Raw genomic sequence first — 18,415 nt, forward strand, 5'->3', positions numbered from 1 at the left:
ACCTGTTTGTTTTTATATAGGATATCTGTTCAATGGCCAATCAAGTTCACTGAGTGATGCTACTTCATTAATGCAATTTATATCTTACCTTCTGTCATCCTGCCTACCTTCCTTCCTCTTCTTTTTCTCTCCCTCTTTTCTTCCTCCTTTTGTTTTATTTCTCCTTCCTTCCTTCCTTCCTTCCTTCCTTCCTTCCTTCCTTCCTTCCTTCCTTCCTTCCTTCCTTCCTTCCTCTTTCTCATTTTTCTTTCTTAAGGAAATTAAGGCCCAAGGGAATGATATTGCATTTCAGATCACACAGATCAAGTGGAAGAACTAGAACTTGAAACCTGTTTTTCTGGTTCACTCTTTCTTCCTTCCTTCTTTTTTTCTTTATTCCCCTCCTTTCCTCCCTCCCACCTTCCCTCCCTTCTTCCCTTCCTCCCTCCTTCCTTCCTTCCTCCCTTCCTCCCTCCCTCCTTCCTTCCTTCCTCCCTCTCACTTTCCCTCCCTCCCTCCCTCCTTCCTTCCTTCCTTTATCAAACCTTATCTTTTTCTTTCATGGTGACTCAGATTTAATTACCAATAATATGAAGTACATCAACTAGTATTATTGTTTCAAAATTAAATAGACACCAGCATAGGACTGTGACATCTGGGAGCCTTATGATTTTTTTATTCTCTTGGTTTATGTTGGTCTGGGAGGGTGAGATATTTATCGTTGTTGGAGGCTTTGGTGTACTGGGAAATTTTCTCATCTCTTCCTACACTAATAATCACGATTTATTATTTTATTTTGTAAAACATCTTTTCTCTACTATTGCTTTATTTGAACAAAACCAATTAAAACAGTGTATATTCAGAATCACAAAACAAATACTATGAAACTAAATAGAAATCATGGATCTTTGGTTACTGGACCCTGGGTACTTTTGATTCAAAGAAGAGTTGGATTCTTATTAACAACAACAGAGAAAATACCAGATTTGACAGATAATAGTTTCCAAAGGAATAGTAATACTTTCTTAGAGGCTTAGTAATGCTTAGAATATGATGGCCATAACTCATTTTTAGAGCACTTTATAGTTCGTAAAGTGTTTTCTTTACAATGACAATTTAAAAAAAATCAACAATATGTTGAGTATTATAATTTCCATTTTACAGATGAACAAAACTGAGGCACAGAAAAATTAGTTGATATGTTCATCATCACACAGCTATTAAATGTTGAAACTGTAGCTCAAACTCATTCTTAAGTTTATGTTCTGCAAAAGGACTTTTCCTCACAGTGATTCTGTGAGGTTGTGCATTATTTTCTCTACAATTAACCAGAATCATGGGCGGGGGTGGGGGGAAGATCAGCATTTTTGAAAGATTAATAGCATTTCTCTTTCATGTCTCTCTTAAAGAACTCAGGAGATATGCAGACATACTTATAGGCACTCGAGCTAGTAACTTGGGAAATAAATACTGAGAGCTAGTTCAGGGAAAATTAAGAGGCTAGAGGGATGAAAGGTGTTCTTACTCTGTGTGACCTGCCTTAGTTCTAATATATTTTCTAGTATATTTTCACAGAACTCTACCTAGACTGTGATAATATACTTCAAGGTGAAAAGGAAATCCATAGATTATTTGTAATTTGAGTGCCATGGGTAACCAAACAGGATTATGCATGGATTACAGAGTTTAAATCACCTGGCCTGACTGGCTGCACTGATGAACTTAACCAGGTAATTGCCATATCTCCCCATTACTTCTTGCTTTGGATACATGGTGTTAAGATAAAAAAAAGGGGATTTGGCTTTTGGGTTTTAGATCCTTTTACTTGGAAGTCTTGTTCTTTTCGTGGGTGTAAGGAAAACATACAGCTCTACCTTGTAAATCATCTGAAAGATGAATGTGTACATGGTATGCTTTTAGGGCTAGAAAAACAGGCTTTATGCAATTTTATTTCCTTGTTTTACTTAGAAAGGCGAGCCAAGAAAAATAATCTTGTGGTGGTAGGGAAAGCTGGTTGGCTAATTTGTCATGATTTATTTTCTCTGAATCCCCACCTCTTTCCTAGTCTATGTGAAGTGATGGTGCTTTTGTGTTAGTCTTCTCAAATAATGATGATGTCTTTCACCTGAAGCCATTGGTACATTGAATTGAATTGGTACATTGTGACATAGTATTATAATAACAACAACTAACATTTATAGTACTTTAAAGTTTGCAAAACATTTTTTGCATGTTATCTCACATGGCCTTCATAACAATCTTGCGAGGTAGGTAGGGGTGATTATTATCCCCGTTTTACAAACTGGGAAAACTGAGGTCAAGAGCAGTTAAGTGACTTGCCCAGAGTCACACAGTAAGTGACTTGCCCAGAATCACACAGTAAGTATCTGAGGTCAGATTCTAATATGAGTCTTCCTGACTCCAAGTCCAGCCAGAGGGCATCCACTGTGCCAACTAGCTACAGAAGATTGGAGAAAAGTTTCCACATCCCATTGGAATCTAAGAGTTCATAACTGTTTTAGATATTCATGAACATCTTCATTTTTTCCCATCTATTAAATAGCCTTTCCAATTCCATAGCTATTATCCTGTTAAATAACTAGTAACAGGAATATAGCAAATGCTGAGCTTACCTAGGGAGAGGCTTATCCACCAAATACCTCAGGCTATGTCAAGCCATCTGAACTAAATAAAGTAATGGTTTCTTGTTTCCTTCCATTGGGGGGCGGCGATGGGTCTCTGCTTCCTTGTGTATCTTTATAGTCCTAACTGAAGTGACCAGGGTGGAGGGGATAGGTAAGGAAGATTGAAAGTCTAGCTGAGCAAAGGGGGGAAGGACAATGTTTGCTGTCAATCAAGTATATAACATGAACTTTACATATATGTCTGAGGGGATGTTTAATTTAACATTCTTTTTGCTTAAAATGAGGTAAGATATTTTTATTTTTTAAAAGACAGTCATTTATATTTTAAACTCAAATATCAAATCTAAAATGAGTCATCTAGGTTTCAGTGATCTTATAGGATCATAGATTGAGATCCAGAAGGGACCTTAGTGGATGAGTCCACCCCCTTCATTTTATAAATGGTGAAACAGGTTAAATGACTTACCCAAAGTCACACAGTCAATATTTGGATTTGAACTTCAGTCTTTTTGATTCAAGTCCAGCAATCTCTCCTATCAAGATCCCCATCAAATAACCTACTACTTGTGAACTATTTGAATCCATATCTTGGCTTGTTTGGTGATTGGGGAAATAAGGAAATACTAGGGTGGCTGCATGAAGTAATAGAAAGGGCACTGAACTAAAAAAAAAATTCAAGAGAGATGTCAGTTCTTGCCTTGGTACTGTCCCACTTACAACCTCACCTTCTAGAAACATTTCCCCTTAACACTAGTGCCTCCCCTCTCTTGATTTATTCTGTATCTGTCTTTTTTTTTACATAGATTTTTTTTTTTCATTTTAAACCCCCCATTAGATCATAAGTTCCTTGGGAACAGGAATTGCCTTAAGCCCCTCTTTGCAACCCTACCATGTAGCACAGTACCTAGCACATAGTAGGGTTTAATATATACTTGTTGGCCCATTGATTGGTACTGCCTCTAACTCACTATGTGGCTTTGGGCAACTTCTTTTCACCTCTCAGGAGGCCTCATATTTTTAAACTGTAAAACCCATGAAGTCAAATGAGAGATGACCTTAATATATTTTTCAGTCTTCCAGCAGTCTATGAATCTGTAGCTACCATTTAAAATATCTGGCAGCTATTTAAAAACATTGCACTTGTAAATACATAATTCAAACTCCTTTTAAAAATGTAGATATAGGGGTGGCCAGGTAGCACAGCGAGTAAGAGCACCAGCCCCAGTGTTGGGATGACCTGGGGAATTGAATCCCAGGCTCAGACACTTAGCACCCACCCAGAAACACCTGGCCATGTAACCTTGAGCAAGTTACTTAATCCCAATTGTTTAGGGGCAGCCAGGTGGCTCAGCAAGTAAGAGTACCAGCTCCAGTGTCAGGATGACCCGGGGATCAAATCTGGGCTCAGATACTTAGCACCACACCCAGAAATAACTGGTCGTGAACCTTGAGCAAGTTACTTAACCCCAATTGCTTTTTAAAAAATGTAGATATAGGGGTGGCCAGGTGGCGCAGTGACTAAGAGCGCTGGCCCTGGAGTTGGAGGACCTAGATCGGTTCCAGCCTCAGATACTTAACACCCACACAAAAAAGAGCTGGCCGTGTAATCTTGGGAAAGTTATGTAACCCCAATTTCTTTTAAAAAAAAAGGTAGATATAATTTCAGACTGTTGTCTGAAATTCCCAGCTTCAAGCAACTAATAATAATGACAGTTTTATAACCTGAATGTGCTAATAAGCATTTGTACAAAATGAAGCAAATGGATTACAGTTAGAGTTTTCATTTAGATGTCCATGGGGTGTAGCAGCCAAGTGTTTAACTCAGAAGGACTAGATGACTGAGTTATTTTAAAGTAAAAATCAATCTGTCAGGTTTTCCTGATGTGACAATAATAAAACATTCAACTAGGCAAAAGGTATAACATTAGATAACATCTAGTTCTTAGGTGTTCTAAGGCATTTGCTAGAGTTTCTTCAATTGTAACCTCTTATCTTGGCAGGGTCACTGGATGACCTCAGTATTAGTTAATAAAAAAGTCACTAATTTATTTCAATTAAACACCCAGCAGGAGAGCTGCTTTTTTAGCTTTTTTTTAGCACTTGGGAATTTTGTTCCCTTCCCCAGTCTCCATCCCACATCCACCATGAGTCCCGAATCATCTCTGGATCCAAGAATTTGAACTTCTGTCAATTGTCTCTTCCTGAAGATTTGGAGGTCAATCAAGTCTGGGCTTTGCATGGCAGGAATTAGAGGTGATAGGGGACATTTTGTACTCCCTCCACCACATTTTATAGTTAAGGAAACCCAAAAAGAGCAACTTTTCCAAAGAGGAGATTCAAATCCAGATCTTCTGATTTCTTTTCATAACATCGTGCTGCCTTCCAAGCAAGGGGGTCAGCCTAGATTTGAAAGAAGACTAGGGAGAGAAACAGGAATTCTGTGGGTCTGGGTACAGGGAGGTGCAGGCAGAGAAGAGATTGAGCATGCAGAGGTACCTTGGTACATACAGTTTGGGCTTCAGTATATGAGAGAGTGAGGAGAGGCACATTGTCTCCAGTCAGAGCTCTCTCCCCACCCCCACACCCATGGGCTTGAATATGATTAATGAGTAGCCAGAGAGCCTGCAGGGCTCAGAATGAAGACTTTTTAATGGAGAAGTGTATTTATTATAGACAAATCCATATTGCTTTCCCAACAATCATTTATCAAAGCTGTGATTTGACTCTCTCCAATTAAACTATAGAGTGCTGGACTCAGCTCGAGATTAACCAGCTGTAACTTGCAATTGTTACAGCTAACTCCCCAAGATGGGAATTCCCCTTTCTTTCTCCAGTTTAACTCATCCATTGCATGTCTTCTTTCTGCTAGGTTTTTACCTTTGACTATTCTAAATGCTAAGAATAGTTCAGACCTCTGTATGGTCATTGAAATCCTATGGGTAGAATAAGACAAGTCTCTTGTGCCATTAGAAACCAAGTATATTAAATAAGTTTAAAGGGCATTTAGAATGAATAAAGAAATAAGGTTCTCAGGCTACTTACAAGGAAGAGTGAAGTCAGTTAGCCCAACCCTTACCCCTATTTACAGATGAGGAAACTGAGGCCTAGAGAGAGGTTCAGTGACTTTTTCAAGATGGCATCTCTGGCAGAAGAGAAAAGTAAGACCAAGAATGATCAACAACTCAGTATACATACATACACACATATATACATGTGTGTGCCTGTAGATATACACATACATATACATATATACACATACACATACACATATACATATATGACAATTGCTCACTTTATAGTTGAGGAAATTCAGGTCCAGGAAGTTTCAGTGGGAAGGGAAAGGCAAGGGAAAATAAGTTTTTACAGAGCACCTCCTACATGCCAGTCAGTGTACTCAATACTTTTAATGAATATTATATTATTTGTAGATATTATTTCATTTCATACTCACAACAACCCTTGTACAAGAGTAGGTGCTTTTATTATGCCCATTTTACAATTAAGGAGACTGAAATTAAGTGACTTGCCCAGGGTCATACAGCTAATAAATGTCTGAGGCTGGATTTGAACCTAGTTCTTCTTGATTCCTGGTCCAATGCTCTATCCACTGTACTATCAGCTGTCTGTGATGGGTAAATGATTTGTTCAAGGTGATAGCTAGCAAGCATCAGAAGCAGGGATGGAATGGGGGTCTTCAGACTCTAGAGCCAGTAGTACCCTTTACCCTATATCAAAATTTTTTATTCATGGGCTTTTCTCAAGCCTGAGCGTGTCTTGCATCACCTAGTCCTACACAGGGGTGAAGCCTGATGACCGGGGTTAGGTTCCAGGCTATAACTAGGGAAGGGCAAGTTATCAATTGCCAGTCCAGAGGAGTCCAGGCAGGAGTGTGTGCAGAAGAAAGCACTTGAAGTCAAGAATGAAAATAGAAATCAACCCATGCTCTGGTGCAAACTGACAGTAGGTAAGGAGGTAACAAGGAGAGAGAGAGAGAGAGAGAGGGAGAGAGAGAGGAGAGCTGTCTCATGCTTTTAAGAGCCAACTGTTAAATTTTCATTATGAGCATTTATATTACAAAATTCAGCAAAAACTACAAATCAGGGCTCAATTTATTGTTTTGTTGATTTCTAGACTTATAAAGTGATGGAAAAATGTTAATAATGCAGACTAAACTCAAAAGTGTATCAAGCATATATTTTCTGTTTTGTTTCCAGAGAGCTGGTTGTTAAACATTTAATAATATAATCTCCAAGTAAAGGTCACACAAGTAAAAAAATGGAAGCGCTGAACCTGGAGTCATGGGACCTAAGTTCATATCCTGATCTACTACTTACTATCTATGTAATTTTGGACAAATCAGCTGAACTCTTTGAATCTCAGTTTCCCAATTTGAAAAATGAGAGGGTTTGACCAGATGAACTGTAAGGTCCCTTCCAGCTGATCCTATGAGAAAAGGATAGATAAAGATATAGAGGGTGTTTCTGAAGAATGGAGTAGAACACATGATGGACGGCCTCTCAGAAAAATAGGAGTCAATGTCACCATCTGAGAAAGACGCAGTGAGGTTGCCATAGTGGTGTTGAGGAATGAGGAGAAAGAAATAACCAGAAGGAGCCTGAGAGTTCCTTGAGAATGGAGACTGTTTTGGCATTTCTTTGTATTATCAGGGCTTATCACAGTGCCTGACACATGGAAAGTGTTTAATAAATGCTTGTTGACTTGAATTAAAAGTGAATCAATCAAGGAAGAATAAAATGTTTCCTGTGTAGTGGTGAGAATCCAGTTGAAATTAGATGATATGAATTTGTTGTAGATCCAATCAACATCATGGCATGACTTTCTTAAGTGGCTTTTAGTGGAACAAGTCTAGGAATTGACAAGGCAGGTGATGGTGTGACCCTAGTACTGAGAACTGGTAGGATTTGGCTGATAGTAGGACAATGAACTATGAGTTTGAGGAATACATCTATATTTATATTTCTCTCTACATATATATATATATATTTAGATAGATATACATACACACATATCCATATGTGTAGATATGTATACATATATGTGGATTTACGTAGACATATAATTCATACACACATGTATGTGTGAATGACTGGTTAATTATATAATCCTAGAATTTCAGAAGGAAATTTTATCATAATTTAGTCCAGATACTATATTTTAGAAATGAGGAAAACTCAGGATACCTAGATGGGTGAAGGACCCTGCCTAAGGTCACTCATAGCTAATTAATAGCAGTGCTTAGACTACAACCAGGGATTCTGATTCCTCAGTGCTGCAGACACTAAATGATGTTCTCTTCTCAGTCCTCTTGCCGCATTCCATCCTGTAGGAGAGCATGGTGACTTTTAAAGTTATATTCTTGTGTTGATTTCTAATGACTGTTTTCTATTTTTTCCCAGAGCATTTCTGCTAATATCTTCTATCAATTTCATCTCTTTTCCACCTGCCAATTATATCACCTACTATATCCTTCCCGTTTAAGGAAGCAAAATGGCCAAGGGACGAAAAGGCCCCAAAGGGAAAAAGATCACCTTAAAGATTGCCAAAAACTGCATCAAGGTCACATTTGATGGGAGACGGCGCCTTGACCTAAGCAAAATGGGAATCACCACTTTCCCCAAGTGTATCATAAAACTCAATGAAGTAGAAGAATTAGATCTGAGCCGGAATATGATCAAGAAGATCCCAGAAAGCATCGCCAAGTTCCAGAACCTGCGTTGGTTAGATCTGCACAGCAATCTCATTGAGAAGCTTCCTGATTCAATAGGTCAGCTGGGCTCTCTTCACTACCTCAATCTTTGCAACAACAAGCTAACCACCAACACCCTTCCTTTGGAACTCAGAGACCTGAAGAACCTACGTACACTGAACTTGGGTTTGAACCATATTGATAATATTCCCACCACCCTTGGGTCATTGAAAGAGCTCCACGAGGTGGGTGTCTTTGACAATCTCCTGTCCACAATACCCACTAGTATCGCCAAACTTCCCAAACTAAAGAAACTAAATGCAAAACGCAACCCCTTCCCCAAAGATGATGAAGATGCATCATTTATTGATTCCATAAAGCGGTTAGAAACCTTGTACTTGGTAGAAGAGAAAGACCTCTGTGCACCCTGCCTGAAGAAATGCCAAGATGCCAGGGACAAGCTGAACAAAATAAAGAGCATGGCTCCAGCCCAAGCAAGGAAGCCAAACTTTGCGAATCTAGTTAATCCCAACTCAACAGCCAAGGAGACTCAAGAGGAGTGGAGGTGAACAGGGGGAAAGGGGGAAAAATCTCACAAGGTTGTGTGAACAGGCAGTAAACAAAATGTACATCCTATCTGGTCATGTAGCTTCTCCAGCCAAGCCCATAAAGCAGCTTTCCCTCTTCTTTTGCTTGTGGGTCTGGTGATTTAAGGTGGTTTCTTTTATTGTTGTTTTGTTTTTCTCCTCAAACACACACACACACACACACACACAGAGTCATAAAAGGGCCACACACCTCCTCTTACCAATGAACAAAGTCACTTAGGCATCAATCAGTGCCAAGGGCAAGAACATGACTCACTTTCTCTAATCTTCCCACTTCTGAACTTTGTAAATCTAGGAAGCATTAATGAGCTGGAAAATGCTGAAGGATCTAGGGACTCATTAAAAGAAAATTTACCCTTGGTAGCTCTCAGAACAGGTTGAGACACCTTTTGATATAGCTTACAGAACTACAGCTGGATATAGGTTATTGCTCCACACATGACTTGTCCATATGATCATGAACAAGTCACTTAACTTTGCAAGGTCTCAGTTGCCCCATCTATAAAATGGAAATAAACATCCTTGTATTACTCACTCCATCATGTTGTTGGGGGTAGGGGAATGCATTGAAAAGTTCAATGAGCTATGCAAATCTGTTATTATTAACTTGTTCTTCCTAGTGTTATATTTACTTCTTACAAAAGAAAATGTTGACATGGCTACTCATAAGCTTCATGTTCTGTTACAGGAAATTTACTGTTGGTAAGCAGTGGTGATCTAGAATGTTTGGGCAGTGCTGCTCACTATTAGCTTTATTTCTTGTATACTCTAGTCATGGACAAGTAGCTTGGCTGGCAGCCTGCCAAGGAAGCTTATTCTCTCATAGGATTGGTAAAAAAAAATGAGACCACAGGAATGCACAATAGCAAGCTAGTTTGGGCAAGAAATAAACCCTCCCCTAAACAGATGAGATTAATTCAAAGGTGTATTTATTAAATCACTATTTCTGGATACTATCTAATCTGCTTCCCCCTTAGAATAGGAAGGAGCCTCCAGAGTCCATCTAATCTAAACCCCTCATTTTATAGTGATGAAACTGAGGCCCAGGGAAGTTAGGTGATGTGGTTGAAGTCACACAGTAGCATGTATCAGAGGCCAGATCCCATCCTGGGTTCTCTGACTCCTTGGCAAGTACTCTTTCCACCATATTGCAATGTCTCTGTTCCAGGGGAGGAGCTTTTTTATATCAAACCTTAGAAAGGAAGGTCTCCATCTCTTATCCTTCTGTTATTCTCAGAGGCAGTTGTAAAGTAAATGATTAAGGTGGGGAGATTGGGAAGAGTTAGAAAATGAAGGGAACCCAATGGCCTTTCTAGCTGGAAGCTACTAAGCCCCAAGGATTGCTTTTTTTAAAAGAAGTTGGGGTTAAATAACTTGTTCAAGGTTACATGGCCAGTTATTTTGTGTGGGTGTTAAGTATCTGAGGCCAGAGCTGATCCCGGGTCTCCCAACTCCGAGGCCGGCACTCTTACTCACTGCACCACCTTGGGCTGACCCCCAAGGATTGCTTTTATGATCCTTTACTGCTTACCTTTCTTTGAATGTGCTGATAAACAATTACTAATGTTTACATCTGACTTTTAGGTTTTAAAGCACATTTTCCCAACAGCAACCTTGAGAGGTAGGAAGTACAAGTATTAGAATTACTACTGTAATTTTTGCTTTTGTATTTGTATCCCCAGCACTTAGCATAGAGATGGACATATAGTATGTAATAAATGCTTTTCCATTCATTAATTGATTCATTGATTCATTCACTCATTCATTCATTTTCCTCATTTTCTAGATGAGAAAACTGAAGCTCAGCAAGGTTAGTTGAATTGTCTGTGGTCACACTGTTAAGGAGTTAAGGAGCCACAATTCAAACCCAGTTCTATTACCTTCTATTCTAGTTATCTTTCTCTTTTTTTTATGCAGGGAAAGAAAAAAAAAAGTCTTAAGATCTTTGCACTGACTTTTGCAGTTTCCTGTGTTTCCTACTCAGGAGAATTAATTTTGAGTCTGAAAACCCTTTTCAGGTTCCACTGGCATCATTTATAAGGGTCCCATTATCACATGTTATAATGCTGCTGCCCTTCCTTTCCAATACATTCATAAAGAGTCTTAATTCGTTTCTCCTGGGCTTATTGTGGTAGCTGCAGGAAAATGTGGTCAGGCAGCAGAGTGGGGACTGCTTATTTAACCATTCACCACTGTGTCTTCTCCACTTTGAGGCATCTTTTATCTATAGATGGTGTTATCATTTGGGGTCATGCAAACATAATCAGCGATGGACAGTGCTGATGGGTAGAGCCAAGGCTCCTAAGCCACAATTCCCAGCAGTACATATGCTGTACCATTAGACAAAAGGATAGATTTGTTCATTCTCACAAAGTAAAGGGAACTGACCTTAGATTGAAGTAAGGAGAATTTAAGGAAGAAGAAAGTACTCTTGATAGGAAGGTTAAGTTAGTAAGGACCGCAATACCATGAAACACAGGGGAAATTGGAATCTCCTTCTCTTAGACCTTAAAAAAAGTGAAATATAAACCCCATTTAAGGTGATTTAAAATCAGTCCTATGTGAAGGCAGGGGGATGGACTAGATGAACTGTAGAGGTCACTTACAGTCCAGTGATTTTATGATTTCTCTGCAGCCTGGAGCAATTGACTCACAGACTTTCTGTGTCTTAATTTCCCAGGTTATTGCAAAGATTGTTGGAATCACCATCCTAGATTATGACAAAAATTTGAAGACTATTCAGCTAACATGAATGAAGGAGTTTGAAGATGAAAAGCAGTCAATTAGGAGAAGACTATCTAATATGACAAGGGGAGAATTCTGGGAGTCAAGAGGTATGAGCCACAGAGGCGCCCCGTGGGCTCGGACACTTCCTGATTCCCTATGCCTCTGGTCCTGCACAGGCAGAAAACCCTGATAATGCCTTTCCAATGACCATCTTTCAGCAGAGATAGGATGCTAGATATACACTAATGAAGCCTACCTAGAACTGAACTAATGTATGTAAAGAGGAAATCCAGACCTGACCATGTACAAATTCAAAATGATGCATTCTTGAAAGATCTCAGGTTTTTGTAAAAGAAAGAGATATGATTTTAGATTACTGTGATAAGCAAAAAGAAATTTTAATATTGAGACGATCAATTTCCCTAGATTTTTCAGAGAATAAATTATAGTATTGTCCACAAAACATATAGATATTTCTGGGGGGAAATATTAAATAAATATTATGCTATTTGCTAGTGTGTATATGTATTCTCTGTCCTTATAGAAGGAAGTTATTTAGGTCTATGAAGGTGGGTGTGGAGACATATCTATCTGGTAAGCAATCTTCACACGTCTGCTAACTTTAACCCTCCCATCTGTACTTCTTAGTAGTACTTTAATCCATTGTGGCTTGAGTTTGTTGTTTTTAAGAACATTTTTCTATGAAAAAAAAAATCAGTTTCCTTTCTCTTTTGTCTCACCACCAACCTATCCCTACGCTGGAAAAAGAAAAACTAAACTGGAAGAAAAAAATGTAGTCAAGCAAAACAAATTCTTAGATACAGGATTCCTAGAGATAGACCTACATAGATCTATATATGATATTGAATTACATACACATATGCATTTATGTATATATAAACATTCATATATATATATATGTATCAGATTCATATACACATAAACATTTATGGATCAGATTTATGTATGCAGATACATATTTACATTTCCAATACATATATGCATGAGAGATACACAGGTGGATATATCTTAACCTACATGTATGTATATATATATATAAATTCACATACATGTATTGTGTGTGTGTATATATATATATTTACACATGCATATGTATGTATATCAGTCTGCACTCTGAGGCCAATACCTCTCTGTCAAAGGGTGGGTAGCATTTTTCATCATTGGTTCTCTAGAAATGTAGTGGGTCATTGTGTTGAAAGAATTTTTAAACTGTTTTTCTTAACAATTTTTTTGTTACTTAATTTTTCTCTAGGTTCTTCTCACTCTGCAGCAATTTTTCCAGGATTTTAAAAAATTGTCCCTTTCATCATATCTTATGATATAATAGTATTCCATTATATTCACATGCCATAATTTGTTTAGCCATTTTCTGATTAATGGGCATCACCTTAGTTCTTCCAGCTCTTTGGCTCCACAAAAATAGAGCTTCAGTAACGATTTTGCAATATTTATTCCTTTTCCTTTTTCTTTGATCTCTCTGGAGGTATAGTGTGGTCCAGATTTTATAACAATGTGCAGCAACTTTGGCTATTGAAGAAACATTGTCTGTTGATGCCGAGATTTAAATAGATAGTGTGAATGAAGTGAATATTTGTACGTAATAATATTGAGACCAAAAGTGAAAAAGAGAGAGTTGAGAGTAGAGTGGGGATGGCCAAATGTGAGGTTAATGGAACCAGGGAATAAGAGTAGATCTAGGAATACATTCTGAGTCTATAACAGGGAAGTAACTGTGACTACACACTAAGTTCCTTTTTTTTTTTTTTTTTGCTTTTTGGAGGGAGGAGGGCAGGACAATTGGGGGTAAGTGACTTGCCCAAGGTCACACGCCTAGTTGTGTCTGAGGTCACATTTGAACTCAGGTCCAGGACCAGTACACTATTCACTCTCCACCTAGGCACCCCTAAACATTAAGTTTTAAAAATAAGTTACCAAAGTCCCAATTTTATTCTTTCTATCTGTAGTCATCAGAGTTGAGAATTCTACCAATTCTCAGCTGACCAAATGTGTGTTATTAATCAAGTAAAATTCATAACTTGAAGGTCATTGCTGCACATATAAGGCTATGATGTCTACAGTCACTTATTCTACTTTTTTGTTTTAATTCTGAACATAACTCGCCAAACAAAATGAATATTTCCATATACATAGTAGGATAGAGAAAAAGTAATATATATGAAACTGCAGGTTCCTATTATGTAGAATTCATTTGTCTTTTTAAGTATATAAAAGTTCAACCTATAGCTTTCAAAATTGTTTTACTTCTTTCTGGCCTTTCTGAATTTTTTTTAAAGATTCTTCAATACATCTATTTTTCTTTCTTTATTTTCCCTAACGTTTTCCCTCCACCTCCATCCTCCTACCTATTTCCACCAGAGGAAGAAAGTAAAGAAAACAAAGTCTTCTTGTCTAGTTCCTGGTGGTGTAGTTAGGCTTCTCGTGGACATGTTTAAGTGAGTGACAAAGAAAAGTACATTTTTCTACTAATTTTTTCTTTAAAAATTAAAAAATGGTAAATATGGCCATCAAAGAACAATGATTTAACATGATATTTAAATAGTTAACATGATTTAGAACAAGAATTGAAATGAAATGCAAATGCTTTGGCACAGTTAGGTAAATCTTGAGAGACACATAATGTTGAGTTAGTAAAGACTTGGTTGTTCAGTAATTTTTCAGTTGTGTTCAACTCTCCATGACCTCATTCAGGGTTTTCCTGGCAAAGATATTGGAGTGGTTTGCAATTTTCTCCTCTAGCTCATTTTACAGATGAGGAAACTGAGGCACACAGGGTTAAGTAACTTGCGCAGGGTCACAAAACTAGTATCTAAGATCAAATTTGAGCTCAGAAGGATGTCTTCCTGATGCCAGGACCAGAATTCTATCCATTATACCACCTAGCTGCCCTGTCGAGATTTTATTGATGATTATTTATTCTATTACCTTCATTTGTGCATATAAAGAAATTGAGGGCCAGAGAGGTTAAATATCTTGTCAAATGTCACAAAGGTAGTACCTTATAGAGCTGGGACTCAAAAGCAAGTTCCCACAAATCTTTAGTTATAATCAATCATTTTAGTCCCCTCAGGCTTAAGATCACAGAGATTTTTAGTTCACTCTGAATCTTCCTGAGTGTCTAGGCAGGGATTGTTTAAGTATTCAAGGTCTCTAGTTCACTTTCTATCAGAAGTCTTTGCACATGGCATACCCTTTGATCCAGCAATGCCACTGCTAGGGCTATATCCCAAAAAGATCATACAAGTGGGAGGAGGACCTGTATGTACAAAAATATTTATAGCAGCTCTGGATCATACAAGTGGGAGGAGGACCTATGTGTACAAAAATATTTATAGCAGCTCTTTTTGTGGTGTCAAAGAATTGGAAATCAAGAGGATGCCCATCAATTGGGGAATGGCTAAACAAGTTGTGGTATATGAATGTAATGGAATACTATGGTGGCATAAGAAATGAGGAGCAGACGGACTTCATAATAACCTGTAGAGACTTATATAAATTGATGCTGAGTGAGGAGAGCAGAACCAGGAGAATTTTGTACACAATTATAGACACATTATATGTGTGATGACAAATTTTGATAGACTGGTGTCTTCTCAGCAATGCAAGGTTATAAGACAACTCCATAGAACTCACGATGGAAAGAGATATTCACATCCAGAGAAAGAATTACCAGAGTCTGAATGCAGATTGAAACAAACTATTTGCTCTCTGTTTTGTTTCATTTCCTCTTCCTCACTGTTTGTTTCATTGTTTATAATTTTTCGTTACAACTTGACTAATGTTTAATGTGAAGGTATATGTAGAGCCTATATCGGATTGTATGCCGCGATGGGGGAGAAGAGGGAGGGGGAGAAAATTTGAACTCCAAAACTTGTGTAACTGAATGTTGTAAACTAAAAGTAAATTTTTTAAATAAGTCTTTGCACGTGGCTATTCTCCAGTCTTTGTTTATCTTTAGTAAGACTTTTAAATTGTTATTGGCTAATAATAAAGAAAATGACCCTCTTCATAACCCCAATAAGCTAGGATAGTGTTTTCCTTGCATCCTCTTTCAAGTAAAGTTAAAAAAAAGAAAAAAAAACCCATATAACATGATGCCAGTATGCTTCACAAAAGACTGTCATTTTTAATCAGAAGGGATTGATTCTTCTTGGTTATTATCTTCTTCCAGATTTCTTTCTTTCTAATTGCTAGATATTTACTGATTAATTTGCAATTTGCAATTGTTCTTCTTACTAAGGTACAATTTTCTGTGAGCTTTCAAAACTAATTTCTTAATACAGGATGCCCCCTTTTAAGGGTACCACTTTTCTTTCCACAGAACAAGTTATTTTAAACTTCTTAGAACCCGGGTTCAAATCTTGGTTCCTATGCTTAATGACCTGCAGAACCCTGGGCAAAGTTAGTTCTTCTATGTGAGCCTCAGTGTCCCCTGTTCCAGAAGGGGGTGAAAAGATGTCATCAATCATTCTTCCATTTTTCTGGTTATTCAGGAAACTGATAATAGCTAAAATGAGAGTAGGTAACTCTTAAAACTCCTTCTAGTTTTGAATACTTCTGAATCCCATGGAACAGAACCTGTCAAAATTATGAATGACATATATATGTATGCACACATATACACAAGTACATACACACCACACATATGTGGATAAACATGTTTTATATAGCATATGATATGTTTGCATATACATATATAAGTACATGATAAACATATAAAAACATGATTTCTCCACATAGGCAATATAGTCTAGGTCTTAATCTTATAGACACATTGTAGAAAGGTATTTCTTAAACAGAAGTTATGATTTTCATGAAAAACTACATAATTTTAATGATATACTTCTTTTGTAAAAGACATTCTTCTATATGCAATAATCAAGATATGCTCTTCAGTGATTTGGCTCGTGATTTGAGTCTAATCATCCAAAAAAACAGAAACTTGTTAGTTATTTCCACTGTGGTGACCATTGTACCCAAAGACAGACTGCAGGATTGCATTAACAAAATATTTCATTTTAATTGAATTGCAACAAATAGCAGGGGTGGATGCTGGGAATCGTTTGTTTCTACAAAATTAGTTACTTGGAAACTGCCCCCCTAAGAATGTCAGTGTACATAGATAATAAAGAAATCCTGTCCCTGACTTTGTTAGGCATTAAGTGGGGAAGTATCCACAATCGAGAAAATATCCTCCTCCTCCCAACCCCCTTCTCAATGCATTAGGGAGCTCAAAACACTTCCATAGACTAAGAAAAAGATGTGAATAGGAGAGAGGGTCAGTATGGTGGGATGAAAAGAGCCCTGGCTCTTGAGTCAGAAAAGTCTGCTTTGAATTCCATTTCTTGTCATTACTGCTATATGACTTTGGACAAGTCACTTAACTTCCCTGGGCCTCAGTTTCCTAAGCTGTAAAATGAAGGGGCTGAGCCTAGATAGTCTCTGAGATATTTTCCAACTCTAGATCTATGATCCCATGATGCTGAAAGTCACTGAAATAACTAAAATTTGATTCCAAAAAGTCAGATAAGACTTTACAGGTAAGTTCTACAAGAAAACCTGCCTACCAATTTCCCACCTTCTCACCCTCCCCACCACCACCATGGGGCACTTTTTATGCAAGACCAACAGGTTGAGGCAAAGAAACCACTGAGGCTATTTTTCCTAGCTTAAGAATCATGTTGTGGCCATGTTGGAAGGGTTAGCACAATTATTTTCAACTTTAACCTCTAAATCCATATAAAGTAGGGCAATGCCCAATTATAATGTAAAGATGACCAGTCACCCTTATATTCTAGGTAAGGATACTTTCATTGCATAGAACCTTCAAGTACCTGACTTCATCTTCATAATCATGGAAGCTAACTCAATTCTTCACTTCAATGTACTAATTTATTTAGTTATTGGTTGATGTGTATCCAGTCCTACATATTTGTCATTGTGCTAAAAACACACAATACCAAAAAAAAATCTCATCCCCTAGAAACTTGAATACTACCATTCATTGAAAGTAACAAGTAGCAGCTGGAAGAGGGCTGGATGTGAAGTCAAAGTGTCTGGGTTCAAATCCTAGCCCTGATCTTTAAGATTCATCTGACTTTGGAGAAACTACTTCATTTCTCTATAAAGTGAAGGAGTTAAGCTAAATGAGCTCTGAGGCCTCTTTCAGCTCCTAATCTATGATCAGACATTTGTACCTTGTCTCCAGGTATGTGCCCTGGGGTTCTCTGTGGCCCTGTTCTCATATATGCTAACCTGGTTGAAGCTTAATATTAGTCCTATTGTCCTGAGCTCATATCCCTGAATGGCAAAAATAAATGGCAGTGAAAAGGGTCACATATAAATCCTTCAGAAGAAGTAAATGAAGGTTCCAAATCTTGTAGTTATTTGAATATCCTGCCATAATACACCACCACCACCCTTCCGTCTTCTTCCCGTTTGTTTCTACTAGGAAAAACAAAACAAAAGACAGCCGGGATCATTTGTTTTAGTGTTATTAAAGGAATATGAGAAAAGAAAAGGGGAGGGAGTGAATGGCAGGGACTTCTAGTCTTTGTAATTTTCTTGTAATTAAAGCTGTTTCAAAGAAATATCACTTTTGTGCACAAGAGCAGGTTTTCGACATACTATCCCTTCAGGGCATGGCATGTGGACCAATGGTGGGAAGTGACACAAAGATGCATTTTGCCAGCGTATTATCCAAGCACTGA

The 18,415-nt window shown here is 37.8% G+C and overlaps 2 protein-coding genes across 3 annotated transcripts in view; one reads left to right on the top strand and one right to left on the bottom strand.

Moving 5' to 3' along the window:
* The window catches only part of LRRC18 (leucine rich repeat containing 18), a 35,355-nt gene extending 19,668 nt beyond the window's left edge, over positions 1 to 15,687 (top strand). The window contains exons 2-3 of one of the 2 annotated variants that reach the window (XM_069067248.1): positions 8,125 to 8,896; positions 11,620 to 15,687. In XM_069067248.1, the coding sequence (XP_068923349.1) occupies positions 8,133 to 8,896; positions 11,620 to 11,653 (798 nt within the window). In that variant the 5' untranslated portion in view covers positions 8,125 to 8,132 and the 3' untranslated portion in view covers positions 11,654 to 15,687. Of the gene's footprint in view, positions 1 to 8,041; positions 8,897 to 11,619 lie in introns of both variants that reach the window. The other variant, XM_069067247.1, reaches the window with a different exon arrangement.
* WDFY4 (WDFY family member 4) overlaps positions 1 to 18,415 on the bottom strand; it is a 268,014-nt gene that overhangs the window by 99,263 nt on the left and 150,336 nt on the right. The gene's annotated exons all lie outside the window — the stretch shown is intronic.

This window comes from Petaurus breviceps, unplaced genomic scaffold (genome assembly GCF_028583685.1).
Source record: "Petaurus breviceps papuanus isolate PSGF00001 unplaced genomic scaffold, PetGlider_PUasm1.0 90740, whole genome shotgun sequence".
NCBI classification, from domain to species: Eukaryota; Metazoa; Chordata; class Mammalia; order Diprotodontia; family Petauridae; genus Petaurus; species Petaurus breviceps.